Source organism: Pseudophryne corroboree, chromosome 3 (assembly GCF_028390025.1).
Source record: "Pseudophryne corroboree isolate aPseCor3 chromosome 3, aPseCor3.hap2, whole genome shotgun sequence".
Taxonomy (NCBI): Eukaryota; Metazoa; Chordata; class Amphibia; order Anura; family Myobatrachidae; genus Pseudophryne; species Pseudophryne corroboree.
Genome location: NC_086446.1, coordinates 310,920,911 through 310,945,925, shown reverse-complemented (window position 1 = coordinate 310,945,925; position 25,015 = coordinate 310,920,911). Strand labels below are relative to the sequence as shown.

At 45.8% G+C, this 25,015-nt stretch overlaps 1 protein-coding gene across 1 annotated transcript in view; it reads left to right on the top strand.

Moving 5' to 3' along the window:
• KCNH4 (potassium voltage-gated channel subfamily H member 4) overlaps positions 1–24,194 on the top strand; it is a 385,378-nt gene extending 361,184 nt beyond the window's left edge. The window contains exons 12-16 of the mRNA XM_063959424.1: positions 344–382; positions 749–1,116; positions 12,386–12,495; positions 22,387–22,463; positions 23,145–24,194. Coding sequence (XP_063815494.1) covers positions 344–382; positions 749–1,116; positions 12,386–12,495; positions 22,387–22,463; positions 23,145–23,774 — 1,224 coding nt within the window. The 3' untranslated portion in view covers positions 23,775–24,194. The remainder of the gene's footprint in view (positions 1–343; positions 383–748; positions 1,117–12,385; positions 12,496–22,386; positions 22,464–23,144) is intronic.
• The last annotated feature ends 821 nt before the right edge of the window (positions 24,195–25,015 follow it).

Below are 25,015 nucleotides of genomic sequence, written 5' to 3'. Positions count from 1 at the left end.
CGATGCCGGGATTCCGACCGACGAGAATGCTGACAGCTGCGCCAGGGTTATTACCACTCGTGGGTGTCCACGACACCCATAGAGTGGGTATAGAACCTGTGGCAAGCGCAGCGAGCCACTGAGCCCGCAAGGGGCTTTCTAGCACTTGCCCTGCTGCCGGCATTCTGACGGCCAGGATCCTGGTGTCGGTATTCTGACCTCCAGTATATCGGCCGCTGGGATTCCATCCCCATCCCCCTTAAACTATTACTACTATACTATGTTGGCTTTTCTGTTTATTTGATATTATTATGAATAGGTTGGCTGTATTATACATTTGTAACTTGTTTTTGTACACTTCTAGGGCTGCTATAGGTTTTCTAGATCTCCACGACTATCACAGGTGATGCATTTTGTCTCTTTGTTGACCCTCATTTCCTCTAGTGTTTGTATATTTTGCGGTGAAAATATAGCAGGCCACATTGAGCCAGTTATTTCACATATGTATCCAAATTGTTAACACATTTGGATGGTCAAAATAATATATTTAGCTTTCCGCAGTTTGGCTGTACAAGCAGCTCAAAATTAAAATTGTATAATTCTTATCAATTATTTTTGGAAAATAATTTTTTGGGAGCTCACAGATATGCTAATTTCATGCCAATTTGGTCTAAATCAGTCAAAATGGGCCACTAAATGGGCAGTTGTGAGATCAGCTTTAGACTTAAAGAATTTTATCATCTAAGTGATTTGTTGCTTCATTTTCCAGCCTCGTCCAGAATCTGGTACCACACCTGATAAAAAGTTGACATCAATACTAGAAGACAATGATGAGGCAGATGACTTTTTCCATCACTCTCCTGCTACCATGACACGTAGGAAACTCATGCTGCCAAACCTTAATAGTCCTGTGCGACGCGGCTCCTTGAGCAGCCTGCTCGGAGATGATCTGAGGCAATTCTCTGCCTTCCGTCGTAACTGCCGGTCTCCAGTCCGTAACAGTCATTGCCGCAGCCCTTCACCTCACTGTCGCAATCCAGGGAAAGTGTCTGATGCCGACTGTGTTGGCTCACGAAAGCCGGCCAAGCTTCTCATTCCATCTCTCAACACATATGGACCACCGGATCTCAGCCCTCGGTGAGTTTAGTGTTTCCATTTTGTTATCCAGAATTTTCAATATGTTGCTTGATATGTTTGAACTTGTCCAGAGTGATAAGTCAATGAATCAGTGATCATTGAATAAAGTTAATATACAGTTTAAATTGTAAAATACACAGCTACACAAAGCATTTGTGTGTAAATGTGTCTGTCCGCCTTGTCCTTGCACAAATGCTCTATACAACTTTTTGCCAGCTTGCATATTTAAGCAAATCACAATCTGCAGACACTAATACAGGTATGAACAAAGAAAAACACTAAGCATCAATACTTAATCTGCAGATACAGACACGCAATATGCATCTTAAACATGATCCTGAATGGTATTTCCATATAAAATAAATAAGATATGTGTATCTGTTAGTGCACATACACAATTCTGCACACTCCAATACAGCAACTCAGCTTGCAGATCTGCCTGGAGATGCGTTTGGTAGAAGGAGAGAAATCATCACGCAAAGTAAATAGCTATACCACTGGCGTATCTATAATGGGAGCTATCTGTAATAGATGCATTATAGAAAGCACCCATAGATGGTAGTTGCCTGTATATACTGTAGGCTCAGCAGAAATCACTGTGAAAGTGGTGCGAGTGCCATTTTCCCGGAGATCTGCACATGGGCAGTAGAGGTATCATTGGGAAAATGGCACACGGAGCATGTGCCCAGAGATCAGTGCAGAGTCTACTCGGCTTATGTGCCAGGGAAAAAAAAGCTAACTTGTACCCAGGGCCGGACTGCCCATCTGGGACTTCTGGCATATGCCAGAAGGGCCAATGGGCAGGTGGGCTGGTCACAGAGAGAGCTGGGAAGGCTGCGGGCAGCATAGCGCAGCTCCCCGATCCCCGCCTCCCCCCCCCCCCCACTCACCAGGAAGTACCCGTTTGTAACAAAAATGGGGGGGGGGTGCTGCTGCGAGCCCCCCTAACTCGTGGCATGCCCCCGTGTGCTTTGCCCCTGTGCCACCGCCCCCCGCCCGTAGTGTATATTTCAACAGAATGGGGGCATGCCATGAGTCCACGCCCCCCATGACTCACAGCATGCCCCTGTGATCTGTGGGACCCATGCCGAGTGCGTACGTGAATGCCAGGGCCATATTCTGGAACCAGTCCATCCCTGCTTGCACACTCCATTGACAGCACCCCCTAAACACCTGCACCTTCCCTAATGCTTGCACCCGCCCAATGCCAGTGCCCACTAAATACATGTGCTCTCCACCTCACCCTTTCCCTAATGCTTGCACGCACTTTTCTACGATAAACATAGACAATACCTGTACATCTACGCATACATTATACCATACCCTCCAATTTTACTTTTTTGGTCGGTACAGTCCTTGAGGATGCTGGGACTCCGTATGGACCATGGGGAATAGACTGACTCCGCAGGAGATAGGGCACTTTAAGAAAGCTTTGGATTCTGGGTGTGCACTGGCTCCTCCCTCTATGCCCCTCCTCCAGACCTCAGTTTTACACTATGCCCAGAGCGAGATGGGTGCACTGCAGGGAGCTCCCTGAGTTCTCTGCCTAGAAAGCATTTTTGTTTGGATTTTTTCTACATTTTTACAGGGAGCACTGCTGGCAACAGGCTCCCTGCATCGAGGGACTGAGGAGAGAGGGGCAGACCTTCTTGTCTAAGATAGGCTCTGCTTCCTCGGCTACTGGACACCATTAGCTCCAGAGTGGGTGAACGCAGGTTCTTACTGGGCGTACACCCCCAGAGCCGCGCCGCCGTTCTCCTCACAGAGCCAGAAGAAACGAAGTCAGAAGACGTCTCAGGCGGCAGAAGCCTTCAGAGCTTCACTGAGGTAACGCACAGCACTGCAGCTGTGCGTCATTGCTCCATTACACCTCATACACTCCGGTCACTGTAAGGGTGCAGGGCGCAGGGGGGGAGCCCTGGGCAGCAATAAAACACCTCTCCTATTGCAAAAGTCTATATACATGTACAGGTGGGCACTGTACATGTATATAAAAGAGCCCCCGCCATATTTTAGTAAGTTTGAGCGGGACAGAAGCCCGCCGCCGAGGGGGCGGGGCTTCTCCCTCAGCACTCACCAGCGCCATTTTCTCTCCACAGCACCGCTGAGAGGAAGCTCCCCGGACTCTCCCCTGCTTGACACACGGTGAAGAGGGTTTTAAAGTAGAGGGGGGGCACATATTTGGCGATTATACATTACAGCAGCGCTACTGGGTAAAACATTCTGTGTTTTTTCCTGGGTTATATAGCGCTGGGGTGTGTGCTGGCATACTCTCTCTCTGTCTCTCCAAAGGGCCTAGGGGGGAACCTGTCTTCAGACATTCCCTGTGTGTGTGGAGTGTGTCGGTACGTGTGTGTCGACATGTCTGCGGTAAAAGGCTCTCCTAAGGAAGAGATGGAGCAAATCTGTGTGGGTGCGTGGTGTCTCCGTCGACAACGCCGACACCTGATTGGATATGTGAAATTAAGTGCTAAGATGAGCTTATTACAAAAGATTAGAGAACAGACAGGGAATCTACCCATGATTTATAACAAGATTTTCGTTGTGTTCTTAACTGCGCAAGAGGCTGCCTGGCTACACCAAATCCCCCAAACAAGTGTCTCCCCAAAACACTTCAATTAAACTGGAATACAATGTAAATGGGGAGTGGTTATGGCTGGGCGCCCTTATACAACATGTGAGTCATTAAAAGGAATTAATACATTCCTTTATGGAGGACGTTCCTCAGGATTTCCTTTTCGTCAATAAGTTTTCACTCTCAGTACATGAAATGGAATGAGAACATAACATGTGTAATAAAGTTTAAAATTTACAATTTAATACAACACATATATGTACAAACATGTTTTTAAAAAAATAATTCCAAACCAGCAAAGCTAACCAACAAAGGTTAACACACAAGCCTCTCTGAGAGTGGAAACGTATTGACGAAAAGGAAATCCTGAGGAACGTCCTCCATAAAGGAATGTATTAATCCCTTTTAATGACTCACATTTTGTATAGTGGCGCCCAGCCATAACCACTCCCCATTTACATTGTATTCCAGGGAATCTACCCATGTCTGCCCCTATGTCACAGAGACCTTCAGAGTCTCACAACGCTCACTATCCAAAATAATACACTGTTATCGACACAGAGTCTGACACCAGTGTCGACTACGATAATGCAAAGTACAGCCAAGACTGGCAGAAAAGTATTCAATCTATGATTATTGTAATAAAAGATGTTTTGCATATCACTGATGGCTCATCTGTCCCTGACACAAGGGTACACATGTTTAAGGGGAAGTAAGCTGAGGTAAATTTCCCTCCTCTCATGAAGAAAAAGAGCGGGAATCTCCAGACAAGAAGCTGCAGCTTCCCAAAAAGAATTCTCAGGGAGTATCCTTTCCCTAATGGGAACAGGATACGATGGGAATCTTCCCCTAGGGTGTACAAGGCATTGACACGTTTACCCAAAAAGGTAGCGCTGACTTAACAGCTATCCTCAGGGATCCTGCAGATAGCATGCAGTAAAAGTACTTTGAAGTCCATTTACACACATTCTGGTACACTACTCAGACCGGCGATTGTGTCGGCATGGGTTTATAGCGCTGTAGCAGCGTAGTCAGATACCTTATCAGCGGAGGTTGAAACCCTAGATAAGGATGCCATGGTATTGTCCCTAGTATATGTATGTATATATATATATATATATATATATTTATATGTAAAAGATGTTGTCTTATATATATATATATATATATATATAACATGCCCAAAGAGACGTTAGTCTACTGGGTTCTAGAGTCAACGCTATGTCGATTTCTGCTAGACTTGTCCTGGGGAACATGCAATGGACAGGTGATGCCGACTAAAAGAGGCTTATGGAGGGTTTACCTCACAAGGCTGAGGAATTGTGTGGAGAAGGGCTCTCGGACCTAGTCTCCACAGCTATAGCTGGTAATTCTGATCTTTTGCCTTATATTCCCTCACAGACTAAGAAAGCACGACACTATCAAATGCAGTCCTTTCGGCCGCAGAATATCAAGAAAGTATGAGGAGCGTCCTTTCATACCAGAGGTAAGGGCACGGGGCACAGCTAGTTCCCAGGAACAGAAGTCCTCCCCGGCCTCTACTACATCCACCGCAGGATGCGGGAGCTCCGCTAAGGGAGTCCGTCCCAGGGGGAGCACGTCTTCGACTCTTCAGCAACATCTGAGTTCACTCACAGGCTCTCCCCCAGGGCCAGGGTATCTCTCCTGTGGTGGCTGCAGGGTGCTCACCTTCTATAGGGCCGCAGGTTCGGCATTCAGGACTGGATCCTGGTGACCACGGACGCGAGCCTCCGAGGTTGGGGAGCAGGAACACAGGGAAAAATAAAATGTCCAAGGTCTTTGGTCAAGTCAAGAGACTTGTCTTCACTTCTTGGAACTAAGGGCCATATACAACGCCCTACGTCAGGCGGAGACCCTACTTCGCGACCAACCGGTTCTGATCCAGTCAGACAACGTCACCGCATTAGCTCATGTAAACCGCCAAGGCGGCACAAGGAGCAGAGTGGCGATGGCGGAAGCCACCAGAATTCTTCGCTGGGCGGAGAATCATGTAAGCGCACTGTCAGCAGTGTTCATTCCGGGAGTGGACGACTGGGAAGCAGACTTCCTCAGCGGACACGACCTACGTCCTGGAGAGTGGGGACTTCATCAGGAAGTCTTAGCACAGATTGCAATTCGGTGGAGACTGCCACTGATAGACATGATGGCGTCCCGCCTCAACACAAAGCCGCAGAGTTATTGCGCCAGGTCAGGAGACCCTCAGGCAGTAAGCTGTGGACGCCCTAGTGACACCGTGAGTGTTCCGGTCGGTCTCTGTGTTTACTCCTCCTCCTCTCATACCCATGATGTTGAGGATAATAAGAAAAAGAGGAGTGAGAACAATTCTCATTGTTCCAGATTGGACACGGAGGACCTGGTATCCAGATTTGCAGGAAATGCTCACAGAGAATCCGTGGCCTCTTCCTCTAAGACAGGACCTGCTGCAGCAGGGGCCCTGTCTGTTCCAAGACTTACCACGGCTGCGTTTGACGGCATGGTGGTTCACCGCAGGATCCTAGCGGTAATGGGTATTTTCCGGAGGAGGTCATTCCTACCCTAATTAAGGCTAGGAAGGAAGTGACATTGAAACATTATCACCGAATATGGCGAAAATATGTTTCCTGATGTGAGGCCAGGAATGCTCCTACGGAGGAATTCCTTTTGGGCCGTCTGCTTCACTTCCTTCAAACTGGAGTGAACTTGGGCCTGAAATTAGGATCGATAAAGGTTCAAATTTCGGCCTTATCCATTTTCTTCCAAAAAGAATTGGCTTCTCTTCCTGAAGTACAAACGTTTGTGTAGGGAGTACTGCATTTTTAGCCTCCTTTTGTACCGCCGGTGGCGCCTTGGGACCTTAACGTGGTGTTACGGTTCCTTAAGTCACATTGGTTTGAACCACTTAAGTCAGTGGTGTTGAAATATTTTACCTGGAAGGTGGTCATGTTGTTAGCCTTGGCTTCGGCTAGGCGAGTTTCGGAATTGGAGGCTTTTATCACTAAAAGCCCTATCTGATTGTCCATATGGATAGAGCGAAATTGCGGACCCGTCCTCAATTCCTGCCAAAGGTGGTCTCATCCTTTCATATGAACCAACCTATGGTCGTGCCTGTGGCTACGCGTGACTTGGAGGATTCCGAGTCCCTTGATGTGGTCAGGGCTTTGAAAATGTACGTGGCCAGAACGGCTAGGATCTGCAAAACAGAAGCACTGTTTGTCCTGTATACAGCCAACAAGGTTGGCGGCCCTGCTTCAAAGCAGACTATTGCTCGCTGGATCTGTAACACGATTCAGCTGGCGCATTCTACGGCAGGATTGCCGTTACCTAAATCGGTTTAGGCCCATTCCACTAGGAAGGTGGGCTCTTCTTGGGCGGCTGCCCGAGGGGTCTCGGCACTACAGCTGTGCCAAGCTGCTACTTGGTCGGGGTCAAATACCTTTGCAAAGTTCTGTAAGTTTGATACCCTGGCTGAGGAGGACCTCCTGTTTGCTCAATTCGGTGCTGCAGAGTCATCCGCACTCTCCCACCCGTTTGGGAGCTTTGGTATAATCCCCATGGTCCTTACGGAGTCCCAGCATCCTCAAGGACGTTAGAGAAAATAAGATTTTACTTACCGGTAAATCTATTTCTCGTAGTCCGTAGAGGATGCTGGGCGCCCGTCCCAAGTGCGGACTTCTTCTGCAAGACTTGTATATAGTTATTGCTTACATAAGGGTTATGTTATAGTTTATCGGTTGAACCGAGGCTATGCTGTTGTTCATACTGTTAACTGGGTAGTTTATCACAAGTTATACGGTGTGATTGGTGTGGCTGGTATGGATCTCGCCCTTAGATTTACAAAAATCCTTCCTCGTACTGTCCATCTTCTCTGGGTACAGTTTCCCTAACTGAGGTCTGGAGGAGGGGCATAGAGGGAGGAGCCAGTGCACACCCAGAATCCAAAGCTTTCTTAAAGTGCCCTATCTCCTGCGGAGCCCGTCTATTCCCCATGGTCCATACGGAGTCCCAGCATCCTCTACGGACTACGAGAAATAGATTTACCGGTAAGTAAAATCTTATCTTAATGGTCTGTACTGGCCATAAAGTGATTTGTACTAGGTTTCAGCATCTCCCATTTCTATTGATTCCTATGGGTGCGCTGCAGGGTCACGCCACCTTTACCCATGGCCACACCCATTTCCTAATTTGTACCTATTTTCTACTCAGTCGTGTTGGAGGGTATGTTATACTCCTCCTGTCTGTATGTATATCTGTGTATTGCCTCCTCTCTGCTCATGTTGGTCTATCCACTGAAGATAGGAAGTAACAGGAATACAGCTCCCATGATTGGCTGAGTGAGTTGCATATGGTCTCACTCTCTGTATACACCAAAGCATGGTGGGAAATGTAGTTCTATAGTCTGTTTTATCATGCCCTCCGTCAAGGTTATTTTAACATAAACATGTACTTTTTATGTGCAAAATGTGCCCATTGCAAATATAGTCCATGGCCTGTTTACCACCACCTATGCGGAAAGGGAAAAATATTTGTATATATATATGACGGCATCAAGAACGGGGCAGCGGAACAAGATCTACGTGTGAAAACTGAGTGACGGACGTTACTACAGGTAGGCAGAGTAAGGGAGAGACAGACAGTCAGGTTTCCCCACTGCAGCGCAGCACGGATCACAGCTCCGGTGTCCACAAAAGGACACACGCACGGGACTTTCACATCAGCACAGAAGTGCTGTAAACATTATTAATTAATCATTTTCTTTTTTTCACAGGTGTTTGCAACTTTTTTATTTAATTCATTATTTTAATCTCTCTTTTTTTCTAGCGCTCCTGTTTTTATCTATTTATTTGTATTTTTGCATCAGAAAAGCTCTGTAGCTACAAGCAAAATAATGAACGCACTAATAATAGGCTTACCATACTATCCCTTTAAACCGAAACACTCATGAATTACACAGGTTCTCTAGCTGATTAAAACCAGGTGAAATGCAGCCAGAACCTCTGTAATTCATGAGTGAAATCACTTGTTCTTGAAGTGTAAAGGGATAGTATGGTAAACATAATTCATAATGAATTTCATTCAAATATCTTGTTACACCAATGAAATCTAACGTTGCATGTGGGAATAAACTGAGGCTCAAAAGTGCATCTAGTCCCCATCTAGTCATCAACATCCTCAATTGGCCAATATTTAGGTAACAAATCCATGTGATGGCATGTGTACAGTGTATGCAGGTCTGTTCATGCAAAAGTTGATTAAAAAAATCAGAGGTTATCAAACGCGGTCCTCAAGGCACCCCAGTCAAGGTTTTAAGTATTTCCATGGCTCAGCACAGATGGTTAAATCAAATTGACTGAGCTGCTAATTAAGTCACCTGTAGCCAAGCATGGATAAACTTAAAACCTGGACCACTGGGGTGCCTTGAGGACTGCATTTGAAAACCTCTGCATTAAATCATTAAACATAATTTGCCCTATGCGCCCACAGTTTAACACTTTTGTAAACAACCGTTAGAGCAACAGTTCTGAAACAAGCTGTGTAATATTTTGTAAAGGTTGGAATGATACATACTTGCCTACCGGACCCTCTCCATGAGGGAGAAAATGCTCTGTTCCTGGACTTTCCTGGTAATGTATGATTGCCATCACCTGTGGTGAAACACCTTTCTTATCAATTAACTAGCTCCTCACAGGCAGAGGCGTCAGAACTGGGGGGGGCAAGGGGGCAGCTCGCCCTCCCCCCCAAAAAATTGCAGAGGCGCCGCCGCCGATATACAGGAGGAGCATTTTCTCCCTCATGGAGAGGGTCAGGTAGGCAAGTATGGAATGATATCTGTGGCAAAGAAAGTAGGAATGGCTTAAACAGCGCTTTGTTTGCACTGTAATTTGAATGTAACTGTGGGGTTTGCACTGTCATGTTTAGCAGAAAACTCTGGGAAAGTACCTCCTGTTCCCCAGGTAATGTAGAAGCTACCTGCTGCTCTAGAGGTGTTTGCAGAAGTTAACAATTTTTTTTCACATTTGTATAGCACTTTGTGCTACATAAAACAATGTTGTCTAGCAGGTTTTAAAAATGTGTTTTTTTGGACGAGATTTATCAAAGTTTGGAGATACACTGCTCAAAAAAATAAAGGGAACACTCAAACAACACAATGTAACTCCAAGTCAATCACACTTCTGTGAAATCAAACTGTCCACTTAGGAAGCAACACTGATTGACAATCAATTTCACATGCTGTTGTGCAAATGGAATAGACAACAGGTGGGAATTATAGGCAATTAGCAAGACACCCCCAATAAAGGAGTTGTTCTGTAGGTGGTGACCACAGATCACTTCTCAGCTCCTATGCTTTCTGGCTGATGTTTTGGTCACTTTTGAAAGCTGGCGGTGCTTTCACTCTAGTGGTAGCATGAGACGGAGTCTACAACCCACACAAGTGGCTCAGGTAGTGCAGCTCATCCAGGATGGCACATCAATGCGAGCTGTGGCAAGAAGGTTTGCTGTGTCTGTCAGCGTAGTGTCCAGAGCATGGAGGCACTACCAGGAGACAGTCCAGTACATCAGGAGACGTGGAGGAGGCCGTAGGAGAGCAACAACCCAGCAGCAGGACCGCTACCTCCGCCTTTGTGCAAGGAGGAACAGGAGGAGCACTGCCAGAGCCCTGCAAAATGACCTCCAGCAAGCCACAAATGTGCATGTGTCTACTCAAACTATCAGAAACAGACTCCATGAGGGTGGTATGAGGGCCCGACGTCCACAGGTGGGGGTTGTGCTTACAGCCCAACACCGTGCAGGACGTTTGGCATTTGCCAGAGAACCCCAAGATTGGCAAATTCGCCACTGGCGCCCTGTGCTCTTAACAGATGAAAGCAGGTTCTCACTGAGCACATGTGACAGACGTGACAGAGTCTGGAGACGCCAAGGAGAACGTTCTGCTGCCTGCAACATCCTCCAGCATGACCGGTTTGTCAGTGGGTCAGTAATGGTGTGGGGTGGCATTTCTTTGGGGGGCCGCACAGCCCTCCATGTGCTCGCCAGAGGTAGCCTGACTGCCATTAGGTACCGAGATGAGATCCTCAGACCCCTTGTGAGACCATATGTTGGTGCGGTTGGACCTTGGTTCCTTCTAATGCAAGACAATGCTAGACCTCATGTGGCTGGAATTTGTCAGCAGTTCCTGCAAGACGAAGGCATTGATGCTATGGACTGGCCCGCCCGTTCCCCAGACCTGAATCCAGTTGAGCACATCTGGGACATCATGTCTTATTCCATCCACCGACGCCACATTGCACCGCAGACTGTCCAGGATTTGGGGGATGGCAGTGGCGCACCCAGGGGGGGGTTTCCGAGTACCCAGAAACCCCCTCCACTTAAAAAAAAAAAAAAAAAACATTTTTTTTTTTAGCTGCATGAGTATTATTAATGACTGTCTAGCGTCCTCTGCAGCCTGCTGTCTTCCTGGTGGCACTTGCAAGTGCAATAAAAGTTTACTTTATTTTAATATTTTAATTATAGTACATATATATCCATGTGCCTACATATATACACATGTATATACATACATACATACATACATACATATAAACACACACACACACACACACACACACACATATGATATATATATATATACATGTGTATATATATGTGTACTGTATGTGTGTGTATATATATATATATATATATATGTATGCATGTTTAATATGCTATGTATATGTGTATATGGGTTCACTACGATCTCCCGGCGGCCGGCCTCCCGGTGACCAGCATACCGGCGCCGGGAGGAAACCCCCCCATGCAAATCCTGCGTTTGCCACTGGATGCTTTAGTCCAGGTCTGGGAGGAGATCCCTCAGGAGACCATCCGCCAACTCATCAGGAGCATGCCCAGACGTTGTAGGGAGGTCATACAGGCACGTGGAGGCCACACACACTACTGAGCCTCATTTTGACTTGTTTTAAGGACATTACATCAAAGTTGGATCAGCCTGTAGTGTGTTTTTCCACTTTAATTTTGAGTGTGACTCCAAATCCAGTCCTCCATGGGTTAATAAATTTGATTTCCATTGATAATTTTTGTGTGATTTTGCTGTCAGCACATTCAACTATGTAAAGAACAAAGTATTTAATAAGAATATTTCATTCATTCAGATCTAGGATGTGTTATTTTAGTGTTCCATATATTTTTTTGAGCAGTGTATATAAAATGGAGAGAGATAAAGTATCAGCTCTTGCTATTTTTTCAATAATTACAGTTAGGAGCTGGTTGGTTGGTACTTTATCTCTCTCCAGTGTAACTGTCTACAAGGTTTGATACATCCACCCCTAGTGCCTTGCAACATGATAACATTTTATCATATTTATAATATACACTTTAGCCATACCTCCCTACATGATCCTCTCTAGGAGGGACAGAATACTTTGCTTCTAGACTTTTCTCTTAATTTATGATTGCCGGCACCTGTGTTGAACAGGTTAATGGAAAAGAACGGTGTTTCACCACATATGACGGCAATCATAAATTAAGAGAGAAGTCCAGGAGCAGAGCCTTCTGTTCCTCCTGGAGAGGGTCATGTTGGGATGTATACCTAAAATGTGTCTATGATAGGAAAATTAGATTATAAAAACTCCAGTGAGGCAGGAACTATTTTGGCACTATATAAATGAAGAATATATTTAAATATGTACGCTTTGTCTACAGAGTGGTAGATGGGATTGAGGACAGTGGAGATTCTTCAGAGAACCAGACCTTTCAATTCAACATGGACAGCTCAAGGGGAAGATCTCCAGTCCGACAGTCTCCAGTTGCAGGTATAGATGTAAGAAATACACAGCACAAGGAGACTATAGTATATTATACACACATGTTCTTTGTATCCAAGTACTGTACACAACAGTTATCTGTGTTCCACCCATCTTGTTTCTTGAAGAGCAAGTTATTTCTCCATGAAAGTCCTACCTTTAAGTACCCATTAATACAAGATTAGGACAAGTATAAATGTCACATACTGTATTCTAGAGATGAGCGGGTTCGGGTTTTACTCGGATTTACTCGGTTCTCAAATCGGAATCTTTTGGCTATCCAAAACAAGAGACATCCGTGAGCCAATAAGATGCTGTTTTGAGAACCGTTTAAAACCAAACCCGCTCATCTCTACTGTATTCCAATGAGTTTTGATTCACTTTGGCTAGGTATTGCTGGTTTAAGTTTCCCGCTTAAACATGCTTTTGCAAGCCGCTGTTTAATACATTTACCCCTAAAGGTCTATTTAAGAAATTGGGAAAAAGCTACAATTCCAGTGTAAACGCAGGCAAAGGCTCTACTACTGCTGTTTGCTACTTAACAAAGGGTCAATACCAGAGTTTCTCCGACTGTACCCTTGTTAGTGGTGCAGACTGCTATCCTCTTAGATAGCTATGGGGACAGCGATTGTAACCAGTTGTAACCAATTTATTAAGAGTTGAAAACCTTTGGTTTTTAGCCACAACTTCAGGTTGTCATTGGGTTACCTGATCAATAGTATTTCAGTGAAGCCAAAGAGGCTTTGCTGCCTACCATTCAGTTCAATCACTATTCTCATGCACGGAGCCTAATTCAGAGTTGATCGCATCAGCAAATTTGTTAGCTAATGGGCAAAACCATGTGCACTGCAGGTGTGGCAGATATAACATTTGCAGAGAGGGTTAGATTTGAGTGGGTTATATTGGTTCTGTGCAGGGTAAATACTGGCTGCTTTATTTTTACACTGCAATTTAGATTTTAGTTTGAACACACCCCACCCAAATCTAACTCTCTCTGCACATGTTATATTTGCCCCCTGCAGTGCACATGGTTTAGCCGATTAGCTAACAAATTTGTTGTTGCGATCAGATCTGAATTAGGCCCTATAGTTGTGCTTGCACATAGCACTTTCTCACCAAGGAGGACAGTTTTCACTGAGGCTTGTAGAGGAACCCCCAGCATGGTAAGTTGCAGAGGTCATTTATTTTATATATGCAGCTATACATAATTATAGTTTTTGCTGCTCATTATCCACCAATAATAGATCCTAACTTGACAGTAAAATTAATTTATTTTCTTAAAATGTCCATATAATTGGTAATAAGTACAGACATCTTATTTCACTGTCAGGTCTTACTGATACTCATATTGCTCTTCCCAGACATATTCCTTCATTTATATTTACAATCTACAGTAGACAAAGCAAGTTAAGCTGCACTTCAGTGTCACAAACCATACAAGAACCAAAGGCCGTAGTTTGCAAAAGAAAAGAAACAAATAAAACAACAATCCATAATCAGAGAAAACAGACACATACAGTAAACCTGAGTACACATTATATTACTTTTTTAATGATTGCCTGATTTCCGACAGATTGGAAACAAGAAATCCGTCAAATTGTCAAATGTGCATGCACTATTGCACGCTCCCGCTGATCGTTCGTTGCATCTTCAAATCTGCTATACATACAATCCAATCTGAAGATGTGGCAGATGGCCCCATGCATTTGGATGCAGCAGGGGAACAATACAGTGGCGTGCGGTGAGGTCAGTGACTGGTGAGGTACTGCAGCCATAATGTCCACCGAGTCCCGCCGATGACCCCTACCGCCGCCAAGCCAAAGCCTGCTACTGCCCCCAAGCCGATGCCCAATACCACCACCACTAATGGCCTCTGCCCAAGCCATTGGCCGCCACCTTCCTGCTCTGTCTCCCTCCAGTGCCACCATCCTGCTCTGTCTCCCTCCAGTGCCACCATCCTGTCCTGTCTCCTTCCACACCACCATCCTGTCCTGTCTCCTTCCACGCCACCATCCTGCCCTGTCTCCCTCCACGCCACCATCCTGCCCTGTCTCCCTCCACGCCAGCATCCTGCCCTGTCTCCCTTGATACCAGCATCCTGCCCTGTCTCCTTTTATGCCACCATCCTTCCCCGTCTCCCTCCACACCAGCGTCCTGCCCTGTCTCCTTCTACGCCACCATGCTGCCGTATCTCCCTCTATTGCCACCATCCTTCCCCTGTCTCCCTCCACGCCAGCGTCCTGCCCTGTCTCCTTCTATGCCACCATGCTGCCGTATCTCCCTCCAGTGCCACCATCCTGCCCTGTCTCCCTCCACGCCAGCGTCCTGCCCTGTCTCCTTCTACGCCACCATGCTAACGTGTCTCCCTCAGGTGCCACCAACCTGCCCTGTCTCCTTCAACACCACCATGCTGCCCTGTCTCCCTCCATGCCACCATCCTGCCCTGTCTCCCTCCATGCAAGTGTACTGCCCTGTCTCCTTCTATGCCACCATCCTTCCCTGTCTCCGTCCACGCCAGCATGCTGCCGTATCTCCCTCCAGTGCCACCATCCTGCCCTGTCTCCCTCCACGCCAGCGTCCTGCCCTTTCTCCTTCTACGCCACCATACTGCCCTGTCTCCTTTCATACCACCATCCTGCCCTGTCTCCCTCCATGCCACCATCCTGCCCTGTCTCCTTCTACGCCACCATGCTGCGCTGTCTCCCTCCATGCCAGCGTACTGCCCTGTCTCCTTTTATGCCACCATCCTTCCCTGTCTCCCTCCACGCCAGTGTACTGCCCTGTCTCCTTCTACGCCACCATCCTTCCCTGTCTCCCTCCACGCCACCATCCTTCCCTGTCTCCCTCCATGCCACCATCCTTCCCTGTCTCCCTCCACGCCACCATCCTTCCCTGTCTCTCTCCACTCCACCATCCTTCCCTGTCTCCCTCCACGCCACCATCCTTCCCTGTCTCCCTCCACGCCAGCATCCTGCCCTGTCTCCCTCCACGCCAGCATCCTGCCCTGTCTCCCTCCACGCCAGCATCCTGCCCTGTCTCCCTCCACGCCAGCATCCTGCCCTGTCTCCCTCCACGCCAGCATCCTGCCCTGTCTCCTTCTACGCCACCATCATGCCCTGTCTCCTTCTACGCCACCATCATGCCCTGTCTCCTTCTACGCCGCCATCCTGCCCTGTCTCCTTCTACACCACCATGCTGCGCTGTCTCCCTCCATGCCAGCGTACTGTCCTGTCTCCTGCTATGCCACCATCCTTTGCTGTCTCCCTCCATGCCAGTGTACTGCCCTGTCTCCTTCTATGCCACCATCCTTCCCTGTCTCCGTCCACTCCAGCGTACTGCCCTGTCTCCTTCTATGCCACCATCCTTCCCTGTCTCCGTCCACGCCAGCGTACTGCCCTGTCTCCCTCCATGCCACTAAATCTAAATCAAAGTACTTGACTCCTGGTGGGTATTTGTACAGACAACACTATTAAGCAGCATAGATTAATTGTTATGGATAGTTATAACCACATTTGTATCTTGATATTGTGAGAAATAAACAGAAACACTGTATGTAAATAAACAAAAAAAGTTTTTTTTAAGGGTTTGACTAACGTTAGGACAGCCTTAGTAGTATGCTTTATCATGTTCTGCATGACAGCAGTGGCACACAGGGGAGATGCAAGCAACCATGCCTAAAACGCTCCCCCTTTGTGCCCCCCCCCCCCCTTAGAAAACACAGTGGGGTAAGTACAGCTTTGCATCTAGACTCTCACTGGGAGGCACACTGCTGTAACAGCACCTCAAAAAACCTCAGCCTAGCAGGATCCTACAGCATCTCACTGTCTTCATCTCCCCCGTCCGCATTGTAGCTGGTAAATGTCACAGGAATTGAATGTCGCGGCCACCCCTTCCCCACCGCAACCCTCCCAGACAGTAACTCACCAACTTGTATTCTCTTGTAACCTCTCTGGACAGCAGCGCACCTCACCACACCTCTGGCTTTATGGCTCCTCTCACTGACCGTGTGACGTAACGTGTCACACAGGGCTGGTGCTAGGTTGTTCGGCGCCCCCCTGCAAACTATACATTTTCCCCTCCCATACTTTACAAAGGGACAGCGCGTGTCGAAAAAGGGATGTGGTCTCACAGGGAAGGGGCATGGCCACACAATTGTACCCCCATTTTAAACGCCCCAGTAGTGGCGCTGCTTACACATAACACCCCAGTTGTAGTGCCGCTTACACATAACCCCAGTAGTAGCGCCGCTTACACATAGCGACCCCAGTAGTAGCGCAGCTTACACGTAACGCCCCAGTAATAGCGCAGCTTACACGTAACGAACCCAGTAGTAGCGCAGCTTACACGTAACGAACCCAGTAGTAGCGCAGCTTACACGTAACGCCCCAGTAGTAGCGCAGCTTATACGTAATGCCCCAGTAGTAGCGCAGCTTACACTTATGCCCCAGTAGTAACTCAGCTTACACGTAACACCCCAGTAGTTGCGCAGCTTACACGTAACGCCCCAGTAGTAGCGCTGCTTACACGTAACGCCACAGTAGTAGCGCTGCTTACACGTAATGCCCCAGCAGTAGTGCAGCTTACCCATAACGTCCCAGTAGTAACGCAGCTTACACGTAACGCCCACAGTAGTAGCGCTGCTTACACGTAACGCCCCAGTAATAGCGCTGTTTACACGTAATGCCCCAACAGTAGCGCAGCTTTCCTGTAACGCCCCAGTAGTAGCGCAGCTTACACGTAACAAACCCCGTATTAGCGCCGCTTACACGTAATGAACCCAGTAGTAGTGCAGCTTACATGTAACGCCCCAGTAGTAGCGCAGCTTACACGTAACGCTCCAGTAGTAGCGCAGCTTACACGTAACGCCCCAGTAGTAGCGCAGCTTACACGTAACGCCCCAGTAGTAGTGCAGCTTACACGTAACGCCCCAGTAGTAGCGCAGCTTACACGTAACGCCCCAGTAGTAGAGCTGCTTACACGTAACGCCCCAGTAATAGCGCTGCTTACACGTAACGCCCCAACAGTAGCGCAGCTTTCCCGTAACGGCCCAGTAGTAGCGCAGCTTACATGTAACGCCCACAGAAGTGCAGTTTATTCACATTCCCCCCCCCCTCCCCCGCACACATAAATAAATACACACACACACACACACACACACACACACACACACACTTCTTTCTCACTTACAGTACTCTCCCTGGCTGGCAGGATCTGGAGCAGCATGTCCTCCTCTGTGGCTGCAGTCTGATGGTCCCATGTAGCTCCACCCCCTCCACCCGTGTAGCTCCGCCCCTCCATCCGTGTAGCCCCCGCCCCCTCTATACGATCAGTCACTGCATTGTCACAGGATGGGAGGGGGAGAGCAGAGGAGGCTTTTAGCGGGAAACGCCGGCCTGGTGTCACACGCAGCATGACACAGTGCAGAGGAGAGGGAATTGCTGCCTCTCCTCCCTCTCGGGTCAGACTAAACTTGGCAGCAGCTACTGGGGGACGGGCAGGTATGTAAATGTTCTCTAATCTAAACATAATAGTTGGTGCACGCCCCCGAAATCGCCCACAGGCCAATCACATGAGACTCTGTGACAGGGGCGTGTTTTTTTTAATGGGATATGACTGCCCTATGGCCCCCCGCTTCCGGACCTGTATCACTGACAGCGGGAGGCACCGAGAACGGTGCCTCCAAAACATGTTTAGAAATGTTTTTTAGTAGGTAAAAAATTATTAAAATAATGCAAAGGCTAAAGTTTATACTTATAACACAAAATATGTGTCATAAGTATGTTCTTTGTATTATTTTAATAATTAATGACTGCACGTCCCTGGAACAATATATTGTGCAGTCATTCGCCAGATTGTGCAGTGTGTACGAGCCGCACAATATATCGTTCCGTTGCATCTGCCGTCGACTGCGTACACAGGTCATCTATTGCTTTAGTTATATTTTGGTCTGGTACAATGGTCTGAAGCCAATCGGATGCCTCCCTGATGGTTTTGCATAATGGATAAGTACTAGCCTGTACTTTTCAGCATTGAGGACACCATTAATCCTGACCAAATTCCCAAATCCATTTGCGGAAATGCAATCCCAAACTTGCAAGGCACCTCCACCAAATATGTTACAAAGACAAATTTATCCAGCACACATCACAGAACAGCTGTTTCTGCATGGTTTAGACATAGCATTCTTGCTATTTACAAAACGTCCATGGCCATATTAATATATGGGCTCACTGGACTGCCCAGGCCCCATGATTCTAGGTGCCTTTGAGCAGGGTTGGGCTGGGTGAGTGGCATCTGCCTCCCAGACCAATGGCTCTAGAGCTTCTTGGGAGGCAGATAGCGAAGGCTTCCTGGTTGCTCGAATTGTGAATTACACAGAGTGGCCAGGCAGAATTCTCTACATGCCTCCTAGCCTGCGGCCAGACAGTGAATGGCTGTCAGTATGATGATTGGTGGATGGCTGGAGCTATGCACCAATTAGAGTTCAGAATGCCATTTACTGTATTAAAGCATGTGGAGAAACATTGCAAGACCGCAGGAAGGATAATTTTATTATTTTCATTTATTCACATAAACAGATGGGTAGGGGACCCAGTACATTGCTTTGCCCATGGTCCACAATGCTGTTAAGACGGCCCTGAAAACGTCAAGTGTACCTAAAAGGATCATGGGGGTGCAGATGTGTTTAGCTAAGTCACTAAGAATACCACAGCCCATATAATTCTCAACTGGGACTGCTATAACAGTAGCTGCATTGTATGCACCCTACAGCTACAGTTTGTCATTACTTCTGCCGGTTTTTAGATATGTTTCATCGGGATCGGTATGAGATCCCGCCACCCGGGATGCCGAACGTCAGGATCCCAACATTGGCATCTATAGTCAGAGCCGGACCTAATCAATATGATGCCCTAGGCAAGATTTTGGCTGGTGCCCCCTAGCACCACTTATTTTGGTGTTCCTACCCACTATATTTTAAATAAGAACAGTGTGCACATTTGTCGCACACTCCAAAAATGGACGTGTTCTTGCTGGAAAGGGGCTTGGCCACACAATAGTACCCCCAATTCAAATTATGCCACACAGTACTGCAACTTTATTCACATTTTATCATGCGATAGTCTCCCTAATTCGCGTTACATCACACAGTAGTACCACTTTAGTTTATATACATTACTCCTCACAGTAGAGCCCTTTATTCACATAACATCACACTGAATTGCTCCTAATTCACATTACACCACACTATATTGGTCTTTATTCACATCAGACCACACAGTAGTGCCCTTTCTATACATAACGCCACACAGTAGAACACCTTATACACATAATGCCACACATTAGTAATGCATTTATACACATAATACCACACAGTAATGCCCCTTACACATATGACACACATTATTAATGTCCTTATAAAAATAATGCGCCTTACACATTATGCCAACCTTTATTAATGCCCTTATACACATAATGTCCCTTACATATATGCCGCACATTATTAGTGCCTTTATACACATAATGACACACATAATGTCCCTTACACATTTACTGCACATTATTAATGCATTTATACACACGACACACATAGGGTGGTATTCAATTGTTTGAAAAATCAGTTGGGTGTCTGTTTTTTCCTATCTCATAGACAGGAAAAAACAGACACCCAACCGACTTTTCAAACAATTGAATTTCCCCCGTAATGCCCCTTACACACTACTGCACAACCAACCCACCCACACACAGCACTCACACGGCCGCTAACCCTGTGACCTCTGCCTCTGCTACAGATGTGTCCTCATACATCTTGCCTCAATGCACCATGCAGCAGGAGATGCCTGGCATGAATCAGCTGGCAGCTCTGCTAACGTTGGGTGCCTTTTTTTAATGAAAGTGCATCTTATTTGCATTGCTATATGGCTAGGATGCACATGCAGCTTCTGCTGATTAAAATGATATGCTGCATGCCTTTATACTGTGTGCTACTTTGGCTGTATCTGCATACGAAATGCTACACACAGAATATAGGCATGCCGCATATCATTTTAATCAGCAGAAGCTGCTGGTGCCCCTAGGCATACCAAATGCCCAAGGCATTTGCCTAGTTTGCCTATGCCTAGGGCCGGCTCTGTCTATAGTGATCACAGATATTTCAGTGCCATAAGCAGGCTGAGCCAAGCTTCCAATATGTTGGAGGGACAGGAAATTATCCAGTATCTATTCTAGGTCTGTAGCCGAAAACTTCAGAATCTGCACAAAAGTAAGAAAAAGGGGGATGAACATATATTGTATGTTATAACATTATAAGATGTTGTTAGACGTGAAGTAGAAACCACCCCCTCACTTGCTGTCACATCCTCTGTGACTCAATGGTGCCTAGTGATAATCTCTTTATATCTGTCCTGCTTCTGAGTTTAGCACTGACAAAATTAGGATTCTCATGTGCCTCTGCTAATTACGTCAAGTAAATGGATGCTTGCATTCACTGGAGTCTCAGCATTTTTCATGAAGTTATAAACAAGGCGAGGTTCTGTAATTGCCCACGAATATCCATTGTCTGACCAATTCTAACTGAGATGCATTAGGAGCTAACCTGTTTTGTAACTTGGACTGTGAGATAATATTTTATGGTTTGTCATTTTCTTTGTAAATGTTCTTATTTGTCAGCTGAGGTCATTCTTCGGTCTACAGGGAAGATATATCAAACCTTTGAGAGCGATAAAGTGGAGACATTACCCATTCCAACCAATCACCTTCTGTGACTTTACATGCAACTTCTCCACTCTATCTCTCTTGAAGGTTTGGTACATCTCCCCCTGTGTGGTCAACACAGGAATGTGAATACTGGTAAAGTAAAAATCAGTAGGGAAGGGCTTGTATTTACATTTCACATACTCCAGTACTTTTTGTATTCTGAACCTCATTCATGTCTCAGTAATGGCTCCCATACATCAGCGTCATATTGCTGCTACTTGACAATCCTCCAATGGCCAGGTCGAGGAATCAGGAATATTAAACATGTTTAAAAATCCTGTTCCACGATCTAGACCATTTTAGGGAAAAAGTTGAAGTCGGCAAATCTGCCATTTTTACACATTTAAATTCCCTGATTGCATAACAGATTGCAGATCATCGATGGCTGCCAACCGACCATTAATTCATGTATTTAAGTGGGTAAATATGCACCCGCTACGTATTTTGATTTACCCAAAGGGATACTTCCATTCAGTGGCGTCACAACGGGGGTGCAACCCACCGAGGGGTGTCACCAAAGTGCTCCTGCTCAGTAACAGGAGCCGGGGGCTGCACTGTAAAATTACGTGCAGTGCCCGGCTTCTATCACCGTGAAGAAGCTGGCACTGCAGTCTCCGGGGTCAGCCAGCACCTCCCGTATCCCCGAGGTTCGGGAAGCATAGCCACGCCCCCATGTAATGAAGCCATGCCCCTTCTGATGATACCACACTAAGCCACGGACCCTTCTGATGGCATCTCATGAAGTCACGCCCCCCTTTTTATAGAAGCCATAAAAGGTGTTACACATGCGTCATGCCTTTGCTTCAATTATTCCAAACTATTTCCCAAACCCTCACCCAGAACCCCTTTTTCACATGCATACTTCCATTCTACCAAACTATGCCACAAATCCTCACCAAAACTGACTGAATGTCCACTCCCTTTTCACATGCATACTTCTATTCTTCCAAACTATGCCTCAATTCCCCACCCAAAACTGAACATCCACCCCCTTTTCAAATGCAGAAAATTTAAACTTTATGGTGCTTGAATTATAACATATGATATCCCTGTACTATACCTTTTATTAGTTGTTATTAGGTGCTAAACTTGTTCATGCCTATTCAATAAAAATTACATTCTATCTCTTTCTTCTTTGTGTTTCAGGAATAGATTTAGTTAACCCAATTTTAGCAGCTGAAGCAGAAGAGATCAAGCAAAATATATGTAGATTAAACCAAGAGGTAAGAGACAGAAGGATACTGTAAGGTATCAACTTTCATTATCCTTACAAGAAGACTTTAGTAAAAGGTCATACCTGATTAATACTATGGGCTATAGCAGCTGCCTACACCATGCTAATAAATATACACTCTGATCCGTGACGGAACAGCATGGCAGCAGTAACTTTGAACCAGTATATGGTTATTTCCTTGCACTCATGGCTAATTTGATCAACACTGCATATAGGTTTGAATTCATTCTATAAAGAACAAGGTAACATTATCCACAAGTGACACATTTGCCATAGCATATTGTACTGTTCAGCATTCATTGTAAATTCTTTCTTTGGATTGAATCCTATTTGCAGTGTCAGTTGATCTCAACCCATTCATAAATGTTTAATGGAACTAAAACAAGACATTATGGAAAGAGCAAGTTAAATCCTATATACCACTTGTAGCCTAGAACATCTGAGCCTGAAATAATAATTTTTAGTAAAAATTCTGGCATGTGTTCTAGATACTGATGAATAACTGTTTGTTACATGTACATGGTTGTGGGCAGTCTCACTACTAACTCCAGTTAGGACATATGATAAGCAAAAGAACTCATTAAGAATGGGCTAAATGAGGACTGTGAAAGCAGAATTAGAAGTGATTTGTATTATGTGGCTGGCATTTTACCCTCTTTCTACATTCCAGATCAACAATCTCAACCAAGAAGTTTCTCAGCTCAGCAAGGACCTACAGCATATGATGCGCTTATTACAAGCTCTCCTGGCTGTCCAGCAGTACAACCCCCCTTTGGCATGTCCCTACACAGTTCAAGTAGTTTCTACCCCTCCTGCGGGCCACATGAACTGTAATGAGCAGCAGCCTAGGCCCACCTATCCCATACCACACTCCCTGCATCTGGTACAGGAATCCTCCATGCCCCGGACCCTTGGACATGCATCTTTAGCTTCGGACATTCCTTATAACCAAGTTCATTTTACAAGGGTTTCTCCAGATGCATGTCCACGTCCTGCAGACTCAGAATCTTTCCATCCAGTGAGGGACTGCTGCTATATTCCATCTAACACCATATGTTCTCCTGGAACACCATTATCACATGGAGATATGGAAAGTGTGAGGTTGTTACAACAGACTGAAGAGTCTACTTCAAGCCCTAAGACTACTAACTATGGTTCACCAATCTCTGCACCTCTAGTTATAAATCGACCGACTCATACTATGACCTCTGTGAGTTCTGTTCAATCTTTCACTGCTTGTACTGCTCAGAACTATCCACCTCAATCAACTTCCAGTAGGGACCCCGACAACCAGACTTGAACTAATGCTGAGATAAAAGCAGAACAAAATAGGGGCCCACCATGTTCTAAACATGCTCTTCATAGCACCTATGGAAAGCTGAGAAACGTATTTCCAAAATATATTTTTAAGCAAGCACAAGAAGTTGAACATCATTTACTGATAATATTCTAATAGCTAGGTGCATGTGCATCCTTTGCCTGAATTATTACACGGACAATGTATTTTGATAGAAGGTTTACATGCATAAGAGACTTGTACAAGTTAGGAGACCATTGTATAGCATATGGGGAAGGTCTGTGGCTTAATGTAACACACATTTTCAGGGACTCCTTTGATGTATTTACATGATCTTTAATTTAGACACTCATGTCTTTTATGAATGTTGTCCAGCACTCTTTAGGGGTCTATTTACTAAGCCTTAAATGGAGATAAAGTGCACGGAGATAAAGTACCAGCCAACCAGCTCCTAACTGTCATTTTTCAAACCCAGCCTGTGACATTGTAGTTAGGAGCTGATTGGCTGGTACTTTATCTCTGTCCACTTTATGTCCGTTCAAGGCTTAGTAAATAGATCCCTGTGTGTTTACACAATTCTTGTCCAATAAGTAGAACTCCAAACCCAGGACCTTTTATGTCTGTGAAGCATCTTTCTGATCAACAAATGAACCCTTTGGGGGAGATTTATCAAAGCTTGGAGAGAGATAAAGTGGAGAGAGAAAAACCACCAACCATTCGGCTAACCATTATTTTACAGGCTGTGTTTGAAAAATGACAGAAGTTGATTGGTTATTATTATTCTCCTTTATTTAAATGGTGCCAAAGGGGATCTGCAGCACCCAATTACAGAGTATATAAATTAATAAGCAAAACAGTGACTAACAGTTGAAGACCATATAGGACAAGTACAGGATACAAAAACATAGTTGCATCAGCAGACAACACTGAAATAAGTATCAGGGTGGCAGAAAACAGTGTGATTTGGTGCCATCTAAAATGGTTTAAGTAAGGGAAATAAAAGCATATAAGAGAAGAGGGCCCTGCTTGCTATAGGTTACATTCTAAAGGGGAGGGGCAGACAGACAGCTGTGACACAGATGGGGTATACAGTGAGTGTGGAAAAGAGGGTGAGAATGAGATTTGGCTGGGTTTGGTGAAGAAGTGGGTCTTGAGAGCCTGTTAGAAGTTTTGTAGAAAGGTGGAGAGTCTGAGGGGGAGAGACAGAATTCCAGAGAAAGGGAGCAGCACGTGAAAAAAATCTT